At 42.9% G+C, this 21,595-nt stretch overlaps 1 protein-coding gene across 2 annotated transcripts in view; it reads left to right on the top strand.

Moving 5' to 3' along the window:
* The window catches only part of DEF6 (DEF6 guanine nucleotide exchange factor), a 44,696-nt gene that overhangs the window by 2,918 nt on the left and 20,183 nt on the right, over window positions 1-21,595 (top strand). For both annotated transcript variants that reach the window (XM_020999583.2, XM_020999582.2), the window contains exons 2-3: window positions 8,415-8,555; window positions 8,896-9,081. In XM_020999583.2, the coding sequence (XP_020855242.1) occupies window positions 8,415-8,555; window positions 8,896-9,081 (327 nt within the window). The remainder of the gene's footprint in view (window positions 1-8,414; window positions 8,556-8,895; window positions 9,082-21,595) is intronic.

Raw genomic sequence — 21,595 nt, 5'->3', positions numbered from 1 at the left:
CCTTCTTTAGTTTTCCTCCTTATAGGTACCATTGACTTGTCCTCCATCACCAGGGTGCCCCCTGTATGCAGGAGCTCCAACCCAGTTTATGGCTTTTCCATTCTAGCTACGTAGTCATTCAGAGAGGCCAGCCCAGTCCAGACCCATGTCCAGGCCTACGCTTTGATTTAGAGACAGAACATTCCCCAAGGAAGGGCATTTGGGGTGGTTATTTGGTTTATGTTCCTTTATGACCATGGGGGTCTAACAGCTGCCCATGACTCTTTCTAGCTATATCTTAACTTGGATGGAATCAAGCTGAGCATCAATTGTGACCCCGGGCAAGTCACTCCATTTTCCTGAGTCTCAGTTTCCTCATCTGTAAGATGAGAGGGTTGAATTAGATGTCCCGTAAGGTCTCTTCCAACTCTATGATATTATAATGCTTTGATCACACATAGGACATTGGCAGAATTTACTACAAAATGATGGGGCTAAGCAAAATGATCTCTTGTCAGCATTCTCTAACTTTAAATTAAATCTCTGGGATTCACCGTCTCAACAATGAAGAGCCCAGGGGAAGGTAGAGTGGTGGTTGATGGCCAACATCACAGGATATGGAAGGGAGAAAGAGGACCAAGTAAAGCCCAAGGAAGTCCCTTCAGTGGTGACAAGGGAACTGAAATGGGAGGAAGTAATGATCAGGCCAGGGAGGCCGGAAGGGGTAAAAGAGCAAAAGAGAAGTGGTCAGAAGACAGAGGAAGAAGTTAAGAAGGGAGATAAATAGAGATAAATAGTTCCAACACCAGATGGCCAAAACAGAGAATGAATTCCTCCCTTCCTTTCTCCTTCTCCACCTTTCCCTCTCCTTACTCCCTAACCTTGGTGCTTCCATTGACAGTATGGAGCTGTCATTGTCTTCAGCTTGGGGCTGACCATACCTCGAGTGCTTTTGACCAGTCCTAAAGAAACACAGAGAGAAATCCTGAGAAGAAAGAAGGAAAACATGGTTTTTTAGGAAAGGCTGAATGAGTGGGATTATTCAACCTAGAAAAAGGAAAGCTGAGAAGGCAGCAAATAATTATTTTGCTCTTTCAAAGGTTACTTACAGAGGGTGGAAAATATCCTTTTGCCCATTTATAGTGAGAACAGAATAAGAAGAAAGGGTCTTGAACTGTAGCAGGATAGGTTAAGGCTCAATATTTATGACTTCCCAAAAACTGAGAGCTTATATAAAGGAGAGGGTTTTTTTGTTTTTATTTGATTTGTTTCTAAGAGTAGACAACTTTATTATTATATAGAGAAAGCTAGCTGAATGTAGCTTAGATAATTCTGATTTTGTTGGAAACATCTAGAGCACCATAGTCATGGGCAAGTTGGACGTAGGCCTTCCTAATTCCATCAAGCCAGAGCAGTGCATTGACACTGATAGGACACTGATGTCATACTTTTTAAGCTTGCTTCATCTAATGTTTGTCAGCCTTGACATCCACAATGAATACCAGGGTTCTGTTGTCTTGTTCATAGCAGATTAGCGGTCAAGGAAAACTTGATGATGGTGTAGTCAATCAATAAACATTTATCAAGTGCCTACTGTGTGCCAGGCACTGTGCTAAAAGCTGGGTTGTTCCTGCTAGGGGCACTTTTCCAAGGGCTCATGAGCTATCTTCAGAACCAAAGTGTCTTGGGTCACCAGAGGGTAAGGGATGTTTGAGTTCTATTCTTATATACACCTTTCAATACTGCCTTCTTGGCCTTCAAGGCTTTCTGTTTGGGAAAAACAAACACTTCCTTCTCCTTTAGTGCCATCATGGGGGAAAGAAAAGGTAAGAGCCTTAAAGGTTTTTTAATTTTAATTTTATTTTTTCAATTAACAAAAAATTATTTTCTGTTCCTCCTGCGCAGTTAAAAAAAAGAAAACAAAACAAAACATTTGTAACAAATAAGCATAGTCAAGTCAAACAACCCTGAACAGAGAGAGCTTGGCCTCTCTCATGCAAGTTTCCCTCAGAGGGTGGGATTGAGAATCTGATGGTCAATGAGGTTTCCTTGATGCCCTTTCTCTAGGTACAGGGCTGATGACATCAGTCATTATCATCAGTAAATTCTAGAAGCCCACTTTTACCTTTAGGATCAAATATAAACTCTTCTGTTTGGCATTTAAACCTGGCCCCATAAGAATTCTGCAGCCTCATGTTGCATCCTTTATCCTCTGTACACTCTACAATCCAATCAAACTGGATTTCTTGCCATTCTCTACCAGGCTCTCCATCTCCCATTTTCATGACTCCTCACCTCCATTTCTTAGAATCCTGTGTTCCTTCAAGTCTCAACTCAAGCACCATTTCCTATAGGAAGCCTGTCCTGATTCTACCTGCTCCCTCACCCCAGCTCCCAGTGCCATCTATCCACAAAGTACCTTGCTTGTGTTTTGAATATATTCCTCATAAGTCTGTGTTGTCTCCCCTGGTTGAATGTAAGCTCCGTTAGGGCAGGCACTGGTTCATTTTTTATTTGCATCCTCAGTGATAAGCATAGTGCCCAGAATGTAATTGTTGCTATTCAGTTGAGACCCTATTTGGGGTTTTAGCAAAGATACTGGAGTGGTTTGCTATTTCCTTCTCTAACTCATTTTACAGATGAAGAAACTGAGGTAAATAGGGTTAAGTGATTTGCCCATGGTCACACAGCTAGTAAGCATCTGAGGCCAGATTTGAACTCAGGAGAAAGAGTCTTCCTAACTCCAGGCCCGGTCCTCCATCCACTGTGCCACCTGGCATCTAGTAGGTGCTTAATAAATATTGCTTTCCCCTTACAAAGTTTTTTACTGCAATGATGTCACACTCAAACAGAAAGGGGACCATAAGAATTCCTGCATCTAGCACTTTGACTTAGAAAGCCACATAGTAACATTATCTATGTCCTGTTGTATTTTTATTTATTTTGTGAAATGTTTCCCAATTATATTTTGCTGTGGTTCAGCCCCCCTAGTGTTTGACACCTTTGCTTTAACACATTGCCTCGAATCCAGCTGTGATGCCCAGTGGCAGTTTTGATACCTGTGCTAATTTAATACCCAACATCACCTCCACCCCACTTGAGGGTAGAATAACACAGTGGCCAACCCCCGAGCCAGTGAAGAGGTTCCGAGAGGGGGGCTGGAGTGAACCCAGAGTGTTCTGTCCAATCCAGCAGAAACACAAGGAGAAATCCTACTTGGAGAGGAAAGAAAGAGACTAGGGAAACCCGTATTAGTGGTGAAAAGCAAGTCAGTGGGCAACTCTTAGCCAAAACATTTTCACTTAATGCAAGTCTTTGAGTCTTTGTTCTGCCCCTCTTCCTTGCAGGTGCTGAGTTTGCTACCCATCTCCTGAGCCAGGGCCTATTTTACACATCCCGAACGTGGGTGTAGGAGCATGAGAAGAGTAGTTAGTGGATAGAGCACTAGGCCTAGAGTCAGGAAGACCCAATTCCAAATGCAGCCTCCCACACTTACTAGCTGTGTGACCTTGGACAAGTCACTTAACCTCTGTTTGCCCCAGTTTCTTCATCTGTAAAATGGTGATAATAAAAGCAGAGTTTCTGTGAGGCTCAAATGGGATCGTTGTAAATCACTTACACAGTGCCTGACACATAGTAGGCACTATATAAATGGGCTAGTATGTGGAGTAGTAGTGAAAACTCTGACCTGGAGTAAAAGACCTGAAGTGTAGTCCCGACTCTACCCTTCATGAGCTGTGTGGCCTTGGTCAGGTAACTCTGTGCCTCAGTTTTCTCCTCTATAAAATGATGAGAACAGATGACCTCTATGGTCCCTTCCAGCTCTACAGGACTATGATTCTATTCCATATTTCCTTGGGGAGACTAGAGGAAAAATATATCCCAACGTCGGGGTTCTCTGGTACCTCAGACTGGCTCTGCATTGCTCACCATCCTTGGGAACCCTAGGTCCCAGCCATAGCACTCCAAGGTGGCCACACCCCTTTCCTGACCCCAACTGCGCTAGCCAGAGCACACCCTATTCAGGAAGCCATAGCTCTCTGAGGTTTGCCAACCTCTCTGTCTGGGGACAGGCTCCGAGGCCCTGGCTTCCTGGAGCCCTCCCTTTCTCATCATCCTAATACCCCACAAGGGTATTTGAGCCCACACTGATAGCCACAGCCCTGGAATCTATTAGTTCTAGCCCTTCCCCCAGCCTTGGACTTGTGTGGGCCCTGCCTGGGGAAGGGCAGTGGCAAGAAAGAGAAATGAAGAAACTGGTTGTTAAATTGGGCTCAGAGGAGATGGCTGATGTGATTAAAGTAAGGTGGGGACTGAGGAACTGCCCATACATGGATAGAGAAAGACTTCAGAGCCTGAAGAGGAAGAAGGGACGTTAGTTAGAGATCTTCTAGTCCTGGGGTTCAGACAAAACCCCCCCAACACATTATAAAATATATTTATAGCTGTATTTCCACATAATCGTTTCCATTGTTGTCCTCTGTATTTTATTGTGTGCATTGAAAAAACATTCTGAGAAGGGCTTTACCAGATTTCCAACGGGGTCTGTAACACAAAAAATGTTAGACCTACTCTCTCATTTCAATCAATAGGGAAACAATTTCTGAGAGAAGGGAATGTGACAAGCACATTCACACAGCTCTCTTTCTTTCTACCCAGAATGGAAAAAGAAGGGGGAGGCTTAAACGGACAGCAGGTGGGCTTTAGGTGAGATGTGAGGAAATCTGACCAGGGCCTTTGTGATGCCCTACTGTGCTGTAAGCATCATGGTGGGAGAAAGAAGAAAGCAGGAGCCTTGTCCTGAAGGAATGTAGCATACATGTACAAACCTGGGGCGGCTTGGGAAGGATCTTAAAGAGCGAGGAGAGTTAATACAAGGCCACCTTTGTGTGAAGAAGGGAGGCACAACCATTGGTTTGAGCTTAATTAGAAAAGGTTTTCTGGAGAAAAAGGGGGGTGTTGTTTTGTTTTTAGTTGATTGTTTAGTTAGGTTTTGAAAGAAAGTAAGTAGATGTAAGTTGTTCAGTCATGTCTGACTCTTTGTGACCTCATTTGGGGTTTTCTTGACAAAGATACTGGAATGGTTTGCCATTTCCTTCTCCCGCTCATTTTACAGATGAGGAAACTGAGGCAAACAGGGTGAAGTGACTTGCTCAGGATCACACAGCTAGGAGGTGTCTGAGGCCACATTTGAACTCAGGAAGAAGAGTTTTCCTGATTCCAAGCCTGTCACTCTATCTACTGTATCACCTAGCTGCCCATAGACAGGAAAAAGCACTAGAAATAAAAGGGATTGGTCTCCCCAGGTAACTCTCTAAGACTGTGAGTTTGGGGAGAGTTGTCAGTCAGCATCAGTAGAGGGATTTCCCAACATTCACAGGTCTGGACCACACACAGACGCACACACATTACAGAAATTTGTGTGTGTATATATACATATATATACAGACACACGTATATACACATATATACTTACACACATACACATACATATGTATGTATATAAATATATACATACATGTATGTAAGTGTGCATATATATATATATATGTCTGTATATGCATGTGTGTGTGTGTGTGTGTGATGCATGAATTCTTCTTACTTTGTCTTTACTTGCCTTATTTTGGCTTTTGTCCTATGAATTGGGCTGAGGCAGCCATTCTTCATGGATGCTGCCTAATACTACTCATAAGTCCATGGGATTGCCCATACTTGCCAAAGCTCTATTCCTCCCAGCCGGGGTTCTATCATTACAATCAGGGGCAGGAGGTAGAAGAATATATGGTAGAAGAGTCTCCTCCCTAACATCACCCCCACAGGCTATGGTGAGTCCCCAAACATCTTTTAGTAATCTGTTCTGTAGATGTCATTCATGGATTTTCTTGAATCTTTCTTGACCTAATTCATTCTAATGCCTCATAGATCAAGTACTGGAGGCATATGTTGGAGGTTATGATGCCATAGTGTCAAGGCTATCAAGCAAGACCCAGTTGAGCATGTAAAAGAGGGAGGAGCCCATCCCTTGGCACTGCCCCTGACCTCTTGTCTGCAGTATAGTGTATACAGAGCACCAAACTTCGATCAGGGGTTCTTAACGTGGGCTCTACAAGTCCCCAAGAGCTCCATGGATAGAACTGAGGGAGGGTCCATGAGTTTGGACAGGAAGAAAAATCATATCTTAATTTTCATTAATCTCTAATTGAAATTTTGGGCAACTAGGTGGTACAGTGGATAAAGTGCCAGGCCTGGAATAAGGAAGACTCACCTTCCTGAGTTCAAATCTGGCCTCAGACACTTATTAGCTGTGTGACCCTGGGCAAGTCACTTAACCTGGTTTGCCTCAGTTTCCTCATCTGTAAAATGAGCTAGAGAAGGAAATAGCAAACCACTCCAGTACCTTTGCTAAGAAAACCCCAAATGGGTCATGAAGAATCTAACTCCATCAAACAGCAAAGTGAAATTTAGCATTTCCTTCAATAATGAATCTTTAAAAAAAAAATTATCCTGAGGCTTTACAGGATTTGCAAAAGCGATCCATAACACCAAAAAGGTTAAGAAAACTTGATTTAGAGTCTCAAGAACCTGGGTTTAAAATTGCCTCTGACACTTATTAGTTGCTTGACTCTGAGCAAGTTATTCAACCTCTCTGATATTCATCAGTAAAATGGTAATTTTAGCCCCTACTTCAACAGGGTGGTTGTGAGACTCAAAAAAAGGTAAGGAAAAATCCTTCAAAAATGTTAAAGGTCTACATAAGGATCAGTTGTTATTATTTGGTGGGGCAGAGCTTGGGGTACATTCCTCTGGAAAGCACCTAGTCACACATCCTTGTACCCAGTTGCATGGCCATGAATAAATGAGACCTTGGCTGTTGGCTCTGAAACATTGCCAGTACCCTGACTTAGAGTACACAGAGCAATACTTATTACTCTTATTTACCAGAAATTTTCACCTCTTGAGCTTCAAGGGGCGCCCTTGTTTTAGCAGGACCAGGATTTCTCAGATGAGCCAGTGTTTCTCCTGCCAATTCCCTTCATGATTTTATAAACTTTGATCTGATCCCTTCTTAAGTATTTAAAAACATGCAATGTAGAACGTTATAGGATCATCTCTTTAGAGCTGGATGAAACCTTCGAGGACACGTTGTATGTCCTCTTCGATTTTACAGGGGAGGAAACTGAGACCGAGAAAGACTAACTGACTCGCCCAAGGTCACCCAGCTAGCTGGAGGAGACCTTTGGGAACATCTACTCTAAACCCCTTCATTTTGCAGATGATGAAATGAATGCCCAGAGTGGTTAGTTAAATCACTTAGGGCACATGTACAAACATGAGATACCTGGAAAATAATGTAACAGAACAATATGCTAAGGAGGGTGAGTTATTAACACTGCTGCCTTTGTGCTGCTGAGAAACAGCATGGATTAGTGGAGAGAGAGCTGGTCTCTAAAAGCTAAGAAGACTGGGGTTCTAATGGGCTGTATGACCCTGGGCAAATCATTTATCCTCTCACTCTGAGACCATGAGGAGCAGAGCAGGTGAAGGCTTCCTTCCTTTGCTGGGTTGAGTTGGCTCTCCCAGGGGCTCTCTGTATCTATGAAAGTACAAGTGCCTTTCCCTACCTTTGTTTTAAGAGGGAAGGCACAAAATGTGCTTTCATCAAAATAAGCTTTCTGCAGATGGGAGGGCCCAGAGATTCTTTAGTCCAATGCCTTCGTTCTTCATATGGGGAAACCAAAGAGGAAGTGACTTGCCCAAAGTCACACAATGGCCAGATGAGAGAGGGGAGGTGATTTGTCCAAGGTCACACAATGGCAGTGCCCCAAAGGGGAAATGACTTGACTTGCCTAAAGTCACAAATGGCAGGACCAGAGAGAGGACGTCACTGCCCAAGGTCACCTAATGACACATAACGGATAATGCCATTGCTTTTCCCACGGCATCAACATGCCTCGCATGGTTTGTTCTCAAAGGGCCATTCCCAAAGCCTACCCCTTTGATCATTTGAAATGCACTTCCCTAGACCTCCTATATTCACCTTCAGGTTTTTCTGGAGGTGCACCAACCTGGTAGCTCCCCCCTCCCAGGCAGAATTCCAGGTACAGACACATTTAGGTATAGAAACACTATTGGAGAAACAATGAGTGTTTGATGGAAGCCAGGCTAAGTCTGGGGGCTCTGCTTCACCTTGGGGATTGAGGCGCCACCTGGGTCCCTTCAACCTGTCGTCCTAGGAACCTATGATCTTCCTAAGCATAAAAGGTGTTCTTATCCAAGTGGCCCTGGGACCTTGGTAGCCCTTGTCAGGAGTCGAGGGAAGGAGGACCTTTCGCATGCTTGGCAAAGACAGTCCTGTGGACAATGGGCTGGAACAGGAACCTTTGGCAAAGCTTTGTTTGGAGACTGGAGGATTAAAACAATGACCCTTTTCCCAGGTCTTGTCCCACAACTTGTATACGGTGCTGCACATTCCCCATGACCCTGTGGCCCTGGAGGAACACTTTCGGGATGATGATGATGGTCCAGTCTCCAGCCAGGGTTACATGCCCTATCTCAACAAGTACATCTTAGACAAGGTGAGAACCAAGCCCCCTCTACCCTTATACCCACCTCTTTTAGCCATTTTTGAACCTCCTCTCACCTAGTTGCCACCTCTATTCATCTCTATCCTTCATTGACCCCACCCTATTGCCCTGGTTCCCAAACTGCAACTTCCTGAATCCATCCAAACTCCCCCACCTCCACCCTCCAATTCCCTTGACATTTTTTCCTCATCCTCCAACCTACTCCAGGTTACTTTGGCTGCCAAATTGCCATTCCTAACTTTTCTCACTGCTCAAATCCACATCTTAATTCTCCCTACCTACTACCCCAAACCTTGCTCAGCTTGGGCTGACATCTTGGCTCTGATCCCAGGTGGAAGAAGGGGCTTTTGTCAAGGAGCATTTTGATGAGTTGTGCTGGACTCTGACGGCTAAGAAGAACTATCAACCCAACCGAAACGGGGATAGTACACTGTCCAATCAGGATGCTTTCCGACTCTGGTGCCTCTTCAACTTCCTGTCTGAGGACAAGTATCCCCTCGTCATGGTACCTGATGAGGTAAAGGAGTGAAAGGGGACAGGAAGAGGGGCTCAAGGAATAGTCAGAATAGGCCACAGATAGTTCCAAGGAGGACTGACCCCTATGAGGGCATTGAGCTCTTCATTTTTTCTTTGTCATCCTTTCCCCATCCTGATGCCCACCCCTTCCCTGCTCCCAGACACCCGGTCTCTAGGCTCTTAAAACTACCCTTGAAGGCATGACTTTCTCAAAGAATCAATCAACCAGCATCTCTTACGTGCCAACTACGTGCTCAGTACTGAAGCTGCAAAGAGAAAAATGAAAGAGTGCCTTGAAAGAGCTTACATTCTGTGGAAGAGACAACATGTATATAAGGGATAAGTTCTGGACCAATGATTTGGTGGTATAGGGAAAACTCCCCAGTGAGGATATACAGTGGATCGATACAAGTTGGCACCTTCTCCTCAATTTATTGTCTTGGAGGAGAACAACCAAAAAGAGTTGCTTAGGACAAAGAGGAGTCAAGTGATTTGCTCAGGATGAAAGAGGTAGAAACCATGGTCTTCCTGGTTTTGAGGCCAGCTCTCTGTTAGTTCCATCATACATATAAAATATATTCAAAGCAAATACAAGGCAGCCTTTTTTCCCTTTTTTTTTTTTTTGAAGAGGAAGCAAAAGCACTAACAGGTGGAGAAGTCTAGAAAGGACTCACTAGGGAGGTGGTGTTTCATCTAGGAGCTAGAGATGAAGGCTGACCAGGGCTCCAAAATCATCCCTTTCTAGATCCTCAGTCCTCAGCCGTTTTCAAACAGGGCTGACGTAGCTGTTCATTATGAACCCTGAAGGAGGCACAGTAGATGGAGCAGTGGGCCTAGAGTTAGGAGTTAGGAAGACCTGTGTTCAAATCCCACCCCAGACACCTACCATCTGTGTGATCCTGGGCAAGTCACTTAACTTCTGCCTGCCTCAGTTTCCTCAACTGTAAAATAGGAATAATGACAGCACCTACCTCCCAGAGTTATTGTGAGGATCAAGTGAGAATATTTGTAAAGCACTGAGCACAGTACCTGGCACATAGTAGGTGCTTAATAAATGCTTGTTTCTTTCCTTCCTTGCTTCTAAAGCCCAACTCCCATGGTGACATAATTGAGAGCTCTGGACTTGAAATTAGGAAGGTCGTGGGCCAAATCTCACCTCTGTCACATATGAGCAGGATGATCCAGGAGGGTCACTTAACAAGTTTCCATATCTATAAAATGAGGATAATAATACCTTACTGAGCTGTTGTGAGGCTCAAAGGAGATAAGTGTCAAGTGTTTTTGCAAGCCTAAATGTCAATTATTATTGTCATTAAAGGGTTAACCTTGGCCCCAGTGTTTGCATTTTAAAAGTGGTTACCTGGAGAGGTCCTTCCCCCAAAGAAATGAATGGCAGTGATCAGAATTTCAGGGACTTGGTGGGCTGGCAGGCTGGGAGGGGAGGTATTTGGGAGCCAGGGAGGCCCATGCTGGACCAGTCAGATCGTGCCATTTAGGCAACGTGACCGTCTTTGGCCTGGGGCATTTCTTCAAATTATTTTCCTTATAAATTTAATACCAATTGCAACAATTTAACTCACATTTACAGAGCACCATACAGTTTCAAATAAAATCGGAAATACAGTCTCCAATAAAACCATAAGCTCTAAATGACTTGTATTTTGCTATGTAACCCTGGGCAAGTCATGTGATAATATACATGTATATACATCTATAAGTAAACATGATCAAGACAAGAGTCCACTTGGGGCCAGGGTTAGATGATAGTTTAAGAGCTGGAAGGGACCTCAAAGGCTAACTCCTTCACTTTACAGAAAAAGAAAATAAGGCACAGAGAAGTTAAGTAATTTGCCTAGACTCACACAGCTAGTAAGTGTCTACAAAGGCTTGTACTTTTCTCATCTGTAAAATGAGTACATTGGCCTCAGTGGTGCCTTCCAGTGGTCCCTTCCTAGGATCTTATGATCATTTTTTTCAGCTATGTACTTTTAAAAATCATATCGACTATATCACGTTTATATAATTATTATATTAATAGTCTTTGGCTATTTTTGTATATAGTCTGTCTATGTGTATGTCTTCTAATTCTTCCTTCTTTGATCCACATCTCTTCATGTGTCTTTCTTCTATGTGTCTGACTCTTCATGACCCTATTTGAGGTTTTCTTGGCAAAGATACTGGAGTGGTTTGCTGTTTCCTTCTCCAGCTCATTTACAGATGAGGAAACTGAGGCAAACAGGAATAAGTGACTTGCTCAGGGTCACACAACTAGTAAGTGTCTGAGGCCAGATTTGGACACAGGAAGATGAGCCTTCCTGACTCTAGGACCCACACTCTATACATTGGGCCACCTGGCTGCCTTATTACTTCTAGGAAGGAACATAAACTTCTGCCATTTAAAGCCCTTCACTACCTGGCACCTTCTTACCTTTCCAGTAAAGCAATTGTGAATATTTTTGTTCAGTTATGTTCTAGGAGTGTAGCATCATGAGACTTAGAATTAGAAGGGACCTGAGAGATCGTCATTTTACAGATGAAGAAACTGAGACTCAGATAAGTGAAATGACTTGCCCAAGGTCATAGAGGTAGGGAAGTAGCCAAGCCCAGATTTGAACCTACATCCTCCTTTTGAAGTAAGTATCCTCTACAGAATCCTTTATCTCTCATCTCACCAAACAGCTTGATTAGTTTATGCAGAAAAGTTTGGAAATAGAAAAGAGAACAGAGAATGATTAGGAATGGAACACTTACTGGAGAGAGGACCATGTACAAAAAAGCTGGTTTGGAATGACAGAAAAGGATGAATAAGATGAGAATAAGTGTGTGGGGATTCTGTATGTGTGGTAGGTAGGGCTGATGTTGGAGGTAGTTCTAATGCCAGTTAGTTCGGATTCAATACTGGGACAAAATGAAGCACATAACAGTCATCAAACAGTTAATGAAAAGATGTTTGCTTTGCTCTAACACAGTGAGGATACGCAATAAGGAAATGGTGGCACTTAATTTCTCTGTAAGAGGTCCCCTTCATCTCTATATGGAAAATCTAGTCATGAGAGCAGGATATGATGAAGGTCATACTGACTCAAGTGGTCTTCATAAGTCCACCAACACAAAGGAGGCCCTGATTTTATATGGCAGTAAGCAGGAAGTTTCACCAGGGAATCTGGGGCCAATCAGGTCCTGGGATGGATTCATTTCCTTCTGTTGTTGTTGTTGAGGCATGTCCAACTCTTCCGGGTTTTCTTGGCAAAGATACTAGAGTGGTTTGTCGTTTCCTTCTCCAGCTCATTTTACAGATGAGGAAACTGAGGCAAACAGGGTTAAGTGATTTGCCCAGGGTCACACAGCTAGTAAGTGTCTCAGGTCAGATTTGAACTCACAGAGACAAGTCTTCCTGACTCCAGGCTTGGTGCTTTATCTACTTCACCATCTAGCTGCCATTTCCTTTTAAGAAAAACTAATTCCTGTCCCAGGAGGAAAGGGGGAAAAGAGGACTCAAGCCACATTGTGGGGAAACACTGGTAGTTATTGGTCCTATCACGGACAAAGTGGGGAGAGGTAAAGCCATCTAAATTATTTTGACTAAAGAGGCCAAGGAACCAGCTAAGGAAAGAAAGGGAAAGGATTCTGAAGATTGGAAAAGGAATTTCCTTTTTGTTATAGAAGACATACATATTTCTTCTATTGTCCTTCCCACCTTAGAAAGTAGGGTTGGGTTGTTGATATGGGTGACATTTACATAGTGATCTGTGGTTTGCAAAATGCTTTGTAAGGGCAGCTAGATGGCACAGTGGATAGAGCTCTGGATTTGGAGTCAGGAGGACCTGCGTTCAAATGTGGCCTCACACACTTGGCACTTACTAGGTGTGTGACCCTGGGCAAGTCACTTAACCCCAATTGCCTCACCAAAAAAAAAAAAAGACTTCCCAGCAAAATGCTTTATATATATCATTCAATTTGTCGTTATTGCTATTGCTTTTTGAGGCAATCAGGGTTAAGTGACTTACCCAGGGTCACATAGCTAGTAGGTCCCTGAAACCAGATTTGAACTTCCTGACTCTAGATCCGAGCTCTATCCACTGCAACACCATAGGTATTATTGCTTCCATCTTACAGATGAGGAATCTGAGGCTCAGAGGGGTAAGTGACTTACCCATGATCGCACAGCTAGCAAGTATCAGAAGTGAGATTTAAACTCATGTCTATTCTCTCCATGTAGCACTTTTCCTATATCACGATAGATTCTAGCCTTCCTCATAAATATTGATGAGAAAGTTTTTTTTAAATTTTACAAGTTCCTGGAAGAGACTTAAGTAGAGTTCTTTTCCAAATGATAGATCTATAATATTTGTATAGCCAGTCAGTTAACAAGCATTTATTAGGCACTCGGTTGGTGGGTTGGTTGATTGTTGTGCTTCATTCTCTTTTTTCTGTTTTGTTTTTTTGTTTTGTTTAATTTTATTAATTTATTTTGATTTATCAACAATCACTTCCATACGCTTTTGAGTTGAAAATTTTTCTCCCCCTTCCTCCCCACCACCCTCCCTAAGACGGCGCACAATCTGATATAGGCTTTACGTTCACATACCCATTAAACATATTTTCACATTAGTGGTGTTGTAAGTAAAAATTAAAACCAATAGGAGGAACCATCAGAAAGATGAAACAAAACTCAACAGAAGGTAAAAATAAGTGATAGCGATTCGACTTCCATAGTTCTTTCTTTGGATGTGGACAGCATTTTCCATCCCGAGGCCTCTGGAGATGTCTTAGATCCTCGTAATGCTGAGAAGGGTTCAGTTTAACATTCTTAGTCATTGCATAGCGTGGCTGTTATTGTGTCCAAAGTCTGCTTGGTTTTGCTCACTTCACTCAGCATCAGACCATACAAGTCTTTCCAGGTTTTTCTGAAGTCAGCCTGAACATCATTTCTTATAGCACGGTAGTATTCCATTACATTCATATACCACAACTTGCTCAGCCATTCCCCAATGGATGGACATCCTCTCCATTTCCAATTCTTTGCCACCACAAAAAGAGCTGCTATGAATATTTTTGTACATGTGGGTCCTTTTCCCATTTGTTTGATCTCTTTGGGATATAGTCCTAGAAGTGCTATTGCTGGATCAAAGGGTGTGCACATTTTTGTAGCCCTTTGGGCATAGTTCCAAATTGTTCTCCAAAATGGTTGGCTCATTTCGTTGTGCTTCGTTCTTAGAGAGGACCAAAATAACATCACTGTACTAGAGTCAAGTTTCAGGGTGTCCGAATGTGGCTGATCAGACCAATATGAGCTCAGAATGCTCTAGCACATATTAGGCACTTACTATATGTCAGTCACTGTGCTAAGCACCGGAAATGTTGTACAAAAAAAAAAAAGCAAATTTCATTGAGTCTCCATCTCAATGAACTCAGTCTAATGGGGGAGACAGCAAGTAACCATACTTGTGCAAACAAGCTATAGACAGGATAGATTGAAAATAATCAAGAGAGGGAGGCAGCAGCATTTAAAGGGCATTGGAAAGACTTCTTGTAGAAGGTGAGAGTTTAGCTGAGATTTGAAAGAAGCCAGGGAAGCTAGGAGGCAGACATGTGGAAGGAAAGGATTCCAGGCATAAGGGACAACCAGTGAAAATGGCCAGAGTTAGGAGTACCTGGGGTGAAAAACAGCAAAAAGCCTAGGGTCACTGGATCACATGGGGGTGAGGTGTAAGAAGACTGGAAAGGTAGGAGGAGGTCAGGTTATAAAGGGCTTTGAAGATGAGGATGATGGTGATGAGGGTGATCACGATTGATGGTGATGATGAATATAGGGGGTCTTCTTGGCAAAGTTACTGGAGTGGTTTGCCATTTCCTTCTCCAGTGTATCCCCATTTTACAGATGAGGAACTGAGACAAATAGGGGTTAAGTGACTTGACCAATGGCAGGTAGTTGGTACAGTAGATAGAGTGCCAGGCCTGGACTCAGGAAGACTCATCTTTCTGAATTCAAACCTGGTCTCAGACACTTGGTAGCTGTGTAACTCTGAGCAAGTCACTTAACCCTTTTTGCCTCATTTCCTCATCTGTAAAATGAACTGGAGAAGGAAATGGCAAACCACTCTAGTATCTTTGTGAAGAAAACCCCAAATGGGGTCAGAAAGAGTCAGACATGACCAAAACCACTGAATAACAACAAAGACTTGTCCAGGGTCACACAGCTACTAAGTGTCTGAGGCCGAATTTGAACTCAAATCTTCCTAACTCTAAGCAGGTCACTGTTCTTTGTATCACACAGCTTCCCCTAACAACAACAATGATCATAGCATTATATACCACTTTAAGGTGTACAAAATATTTCACAAATATTATCTCATTTTATCCTCACAACAATCCTGGGAGGTAAATGATATTGTTATCCCCATTTTACAGATAAAGAAGGAGGTTAAGTGACTTAACAGAGGTTAAGTGACTTGCCCAGGATCTCCTGACTAGACAGTGTCAGAGGCAAGATTTGAATTCAGGTCTTCTTGACCCCAGGTCTAGCACTTTATATTACCTAGCTGCCAGATGATTATATATTTAATCCTGGAGGTAAATAGGTAATCATTGGAATTGATTATCTAGGAGCAGGACGTGGATTGATTTAATGGCTGGATGGAGGAAGAACTGGCTTGGGGAAAGGCTTGAGGCCATCAAACCAACCAAAAAGTTACTACAGTAGTCCAGGCATGAGGTGATGAGAGCCTGCTTCTGGAGTGGATAGAGAGTGGCCTTGGAGTCAGGAAGACCTGGGTTCAACTTCTACCTCTGATTGTATATCCTATCATATATCATAACATGTGTATGTGTATACATATACATATACACACATGCATGTATACATACCTCCATTTATGTGTGCATACATACATATACAGACATGTGTATATATATGTACATGTATGTATGTGTGTGTGTGTGTGTGTGTATGTGTGTGTGTGTATATAGTCTGTGTGACCCTGGAAAAGTCACTTGGCCTCTGAATGCCCAAACTTTCTAAGACTCTTAATTGCCTTGCAGGGACTTATCCGAATTGTTAAGATGGGTTTTCACCCCTACTCTTCACTGTACCAATTAAACCACAGGTACATCCTAAAACAACAATAATAATGTTTATTATAAACCACACTTGGAATAAGGGCAGACAGATGAGCCCTAGTAGAGAACAGTAGCCTGAGTTAGGGATCTGGATTCTCATACAGTATCCCCCTGGGAAAAAAGAGGTCCCTGCTCTTCTCAAAAATCACCCAATTCGAGAGAAGGATTTCTTATCTAAGAAATCATCCCCTGATTTATATAGGATGACAAAGAAGGAACTGTCACTGAACTGGCTTCTGATTCTCTCTGTCTTGTACTAGCCTCACCGTCTATCTGTCCCATCTTTCTCCCTCTTTCTGCCTTTTAAAAATTTTCCCCCTCCTCTTGATAACTGATTAAAAAGTTAGGCTTCAGTTCAACCCAATTCAGCATTTGTTGATCACCTACTATATGCAAAGCATCTCAAGAGATAACAAAGATAAATTAGACATGGGTTGTCTGTGAGGAAATAAGGCAGTTCTACAAAGAACTGTACTGTAAATTTGGACATTTTATATGTATAGGAGAGTAGGCTACACATCCTGGTGCAGTAGTGGCAGGAGATCTGGGTTCAAATAAGAGTCCAACACATTTTAGCTGGGTGGCCAGGTGGGCAAGTCACTGCCCCTCTTCAATTCCATTGAGGGAACTGTTTTTTGAGTAAAACTCAAAAATGCTATGGTAAGCTATTAAACAAAGAATTGGGGGAGGCCAGAAGGGGGAACATTCACTTCTGGTGGAGGGGATCAAGATAGTTTTTGTGGAAAGGAGCACTTGAAAGATTTCAGTGGTATCAGATTTCAGCTGGTAGAGATGAGGGTAGGAAAAATGAGGAAGGGCATCCCAGGGGAGAGGACCCACTGAACAAGTATCCACTGAAGCAGGAAGAGGGAGAGGAAAGTGAATGTGAGGTGGTCATCTGGTGCCTTGGAAAATACAGGGTGTATCCCAATAAAGAGGTGACAGACTTAAAGTGCAGATTGAGACATGTTTTTGTGGACATGGCCAAACAGGAATTTGCTTTACTTGACTATACGTGTTTGTAACAGGTTTTCTGTTTTCTTCTTCAGTGGGAAGTGAGGAGAAGGTGGGAGAGAGAAGATAGATCTTTGTGAAAATAAAATGTAATTTAGTTTTTAACAATAGAAAATACAAGTATACTGAGCATTTCCTAGTGAATAGAGTGCTAGACTTGAAATCTGGAGGAACTGGGTTTACATGCTGACATAGATACTTCCTAGACGTGTGATACTGGGCAAGCAGTTGAGCCTCATTTTACTCAGCTATAAAATTGGGGGAGGTATGGAATAGGTGGCTTCTGAGGTTCCTTTCAGCTCTAAATCTGTGATCCTATGGCAGAGAGGTAGTGCAGCTTCATGGTTAGAAAGCTGATCTTGAGGCCTCATGATGGAAAATACTATCCACATCCAAAGAAAGAACTATGGAAGTTGAATTGCTATTTTTTTTCTCTTCTGTTGAGTTTTGTTTCCTCTTTCTGATGGTTGCTCCTATTGGTTTTAATTTTTACTTACAACACCACTAATGTGAAAATATGTTTAATAGGAATGTAAATGTATAGCCTATATCAGATTGTGTGCCGTCTTGGGGAGGATGGTAGGGAGGAAGGGGGAGAAAAATTTTCAGCTCAAAAGCGTATGGAAGTGATTGTTGATAAATCAAAATAAATTAATAAAATTGAAAAAAAAAAGAAAAGAACGCTGATCTTGAAGTCAGGAAATTTTTAGCTCTGTATCCTTGCCCCTAAGTGAGATAAGTCATGGAATCACTAGTATAGGTTTTCTACTCAGCTGTCAGATTATCTTCCTAAAACACAGGTCTGACCATACTCCACCCCCACCCCAATTCTTCCTTATTCAACAGACTCCAGTGGTTCCCTGTTGCCTCCAGGATCAAATACAAAATGCTCTTCTTGGCATTCAAAGCCCTTCCTAACCTAGCCCCTTCCTTGCCTTTCCGGTCTTCTTACACCTTACCCCCTGCCAGTGACACTGTAATGCTCCAGCTCCTGACTCAGGTCATTTTCCCTGGCTGTACCGAATGCCTGGCATGCCCTCTCTTCTCATCTCTTTCTCCAGGTTTCCCCGACTTCCTTCAAGTCTCAACTACAGTCCTACCTTTTGCACAAAGGCTTTTCCAGTTCTCAATCTGTGGTGGATAGAAGACAAAATGATTGAGGAAAACAAAAGTTCAGTCTTCCGAACGTATCAACCTAGTAAGCAATGCATGCCGATTGCCCAACAAACTGGGACCAGGCCCCTTCCTCAGCTTGGGGCTAGACCCCCCAATAAAAGGGAAGGCTGACTTTTATACGTTAAAAATAATTAATCAAACAAGGCCAATTAGTTAAAAGGAAACAATACAACATTAAGTAATCTGATTTCTGATTGGATGAAAGATTAGGGACTTTCTAAGTTAGGAGGGGGAGAGTGAACAGGCACAATTCCCTGAAATCAGAAAAAGAGGTGTCCCGCTTTCCCCAGGTGTCTGTAAAAAATCAAAGGAACGTGGAGCAACTGATCAGCATGAGGCCAGATAAGACATAGGTGTTGCTTGAGATGTATGATTGTGAGAAAGTGCCTTGCATTAATCTTTGGATCTGACTGGGTTTCAGGTCAGCTTAGCATAGGTCCTTAGTTAAGCAACAGAGAGAGGTGGTCCAGTTTCTCAGTCAAGCAGGGCTAGGTTCAAACAGTACAATAAATTTTCTTCCAGTTCCCACAATTGAATAGTTTCCTCACAGGATAAAAGTTGGATTAGACCCATAATCGAATAGAAAAGGAACTGAGCTAGCTACAGAATTGTCACCAAATGGAGTCAGTGTGTTTCACTCAGTTCTCACAATTAACCACTTGCTGTCTTAATCCCCTCAATTCCCTCAATCTTAGTGCCTTCCCTCTCAGACTATCTCCAAAATATACATATATATATATACATACATATATATATATACACACATATATACACACACATATGTATATGTATGTGTGTATGTACATAGTTGTTTATATGTTGTCTTCCCCATTAGACTGAGAGCAGGGGGCTGTCTTTTGGCTTTCTTTGTATATGTAGCACTCAGAGCACTACCTAGTACATGTTATCATTGTTTGTTCAGTCATTTTTCAGTTGTGTCTGACTCTTCATCACCCCATTTGGGGTTTTGTTGGCAAAGATACTGGAGCAGTTTGCCATTTCCTTTTCCAGCTCATTTTACAGATGAGGAAACTGAGGTAAACTGGATTAAGTGACTTACCCAGGGTCACACAGCTAATAAGTGTTTGAGAACAGATTTGAACTTGGGAAGTTGTCTTCTTGTCTCCAGGCCCAGAACTCCATCCAGTGCTCCACCTAGCTGCTACACATACACATACACATATAATATAATAATATGATATATGATGTGATTAATATAATATAATATATGGGTGTGTCTGAGGCCATATTTGAACTCAAGGAGCTGGGTCTTCCTGACTCCAGGCCCAGCACTCCATCTACAATGACATTTAGCTGCTACACACACACACACACACACACCACACACACACACACACACATACACACACACACATGTGTACACATACACGCATGTGTATATTACATATATACACACATACACACAGTTATTTAGGTGTGCTAGCAGCTGGGTAGATCAAGAAAAGCTTTATAAAGAATATGGTGCTTGAATTAAGTTGCTTTTTGGGGGGGGGCTAGGCAATAGGGGTTAAATGACTTGCCCAGGGTCACACAGCTAGTAAGTGTCAAGTGTCTGAGACCCATTTGAACTCAGATCTTCCTGACTCCAGGGTACATGCTCTATCCAGTGCGCCACCTAGCTGCCCCTTGAACTAAGTCTTAAAGGAAGGAAGAGATTCTAAGGCAGAAGTAAGAAAGGAGTGAATTATAGCCACCTGGTACAGCTAGTGTAGAGACATAGAGACTGGAGATGGTGTGTGTGTGTGTGTGTGTGTGTGTGTGTGTGTAATGGAGAAAAGGCCACTTGTCTGGATTGCAGACTACAAGAGAGGGATCACATCCCTCTGGAAATAAGGCTGGAGAGGTGCATTGGGGCCAGGTTGTACATGGCCCTAAAAGCTAAACAGAGGAACTTGGTATTTTATCCTAGAGGCTATAGAAACCAGTGGAGGTGATGGAGTAGGAGAGTCATATGGTCAGATCTGTGATTAAAGAAAATCACATTGACAGTAGTATAGGATGGACTGGAGTGGGGAGAACCTAGGCAGGGAGACCCATGAGGAAACTACTGCAATGAAGTAGGCAAGACGTAATGCCCTGCCCCAAGTGATGCCCTGGCTGTGTGAGTGGAGAAGAGGGGTCAGATGTGAGAGATATTGTGGAGGTAGAAACAGCAAGATTTGGTATCTAATTAGATATGGGGCAGGGAATGAGGAATCAAAGTTTATGAACCTCAGTAATTGTAAGGATGGTGGTACCTTCGACAGAAAAACAAGGAAGTTTGGAAGAGGGAAGGTTTTAGGGGAAAAGATAATGACTTCTAATTTGGACATGTTGAATTTAAGATGACTTTTGGAAGAATCCAATAGACAATTGGTGATGAAGGAGAGACTGAAGCCTAGAGGAGAAACTGAGACTGGACATATAGATCTATGAATCATCTGCACAGAGATAATGGTGTATCCTTCGGCCCCCAAGTAGGTTTGAAAAATCTCCTGGAGACCAGCTCTTTGACGCTATGTAAGAACATCCGGGGGTAGCTAGGTGGCGCATCAGATAGAGCACCATCCCTGAAGTCAGGAGGACCTGAGTTCAAATTTGGCCTCAGACCAAATACTTGACACTTACTAGCTGTGTGACCCTGAGCATATCACTTAACCCCAATTGCCTTAAAAAAAAAAAAAGAACATCTGCCCCACCAGGTGTGGTGTGGATGAAGATGCTGCAGGACAAACCATCCAGTCTACCAGACTGGTTCACTTTTGAGCTGGTTCCTACAGGATGCTCCTTCGGGTTGAATGCCTCAGTAGACTCAGGCATCGTTAAATTCTGGGAGAGACTCCAGTTCTGGGACCTCTGGAGGCTCTTTTAACCTGCAGCTCCCAAGGTTGCAGCCTAGTCCTTTACATCTCCAAAACTCGTTCACATGAGAAGGAAGAACAATTGTAAAGACCCAAAGGAAAAAGCGCTATGTGTTTACACTCCCAGGGTAACCCCAAGTGGGGGAGGTAAGGGCCTGACACCTCTCTCCCCACCTGGAGCCTTGTAACAATCACCACCAGGCAGGAAAGAAACAATTGGCCCTCTGTAGCTTAGCAGCCAATTAAAAGACTTGTTTTGTTTGTTTTTTAATCGCATAGTAAGCAGAACAGAATACCTGCACCTGCTTTGAAACAGGGGAGGTCCCTCCAGCACATCACAAACTT

The sequence above is a fragment of the Phascolarctos cinereus genome, unplaced genomic scaffold (genome assembly GCF_003287225.1).
Source record: "Phascolarctos cinereus isolate Bilbo 61053 unplaced genomic scaffold, phaCin_HiC Scaffold_5;HRSCAF=322, whole genome shotgun sequence".
NCBI classification, from domain to species: domain Eukaryota; kingdom Metazoa; phylum Chordata; class Mammalia; order Diprotodontia; family Phascolarctidae; genus Phascolarctos; species Phascolarctos cinereus.
Note: the sequence above shows the minus strand (reverse complement) of the source record. Positions and strands in the feature narration are given on the sequence as shown.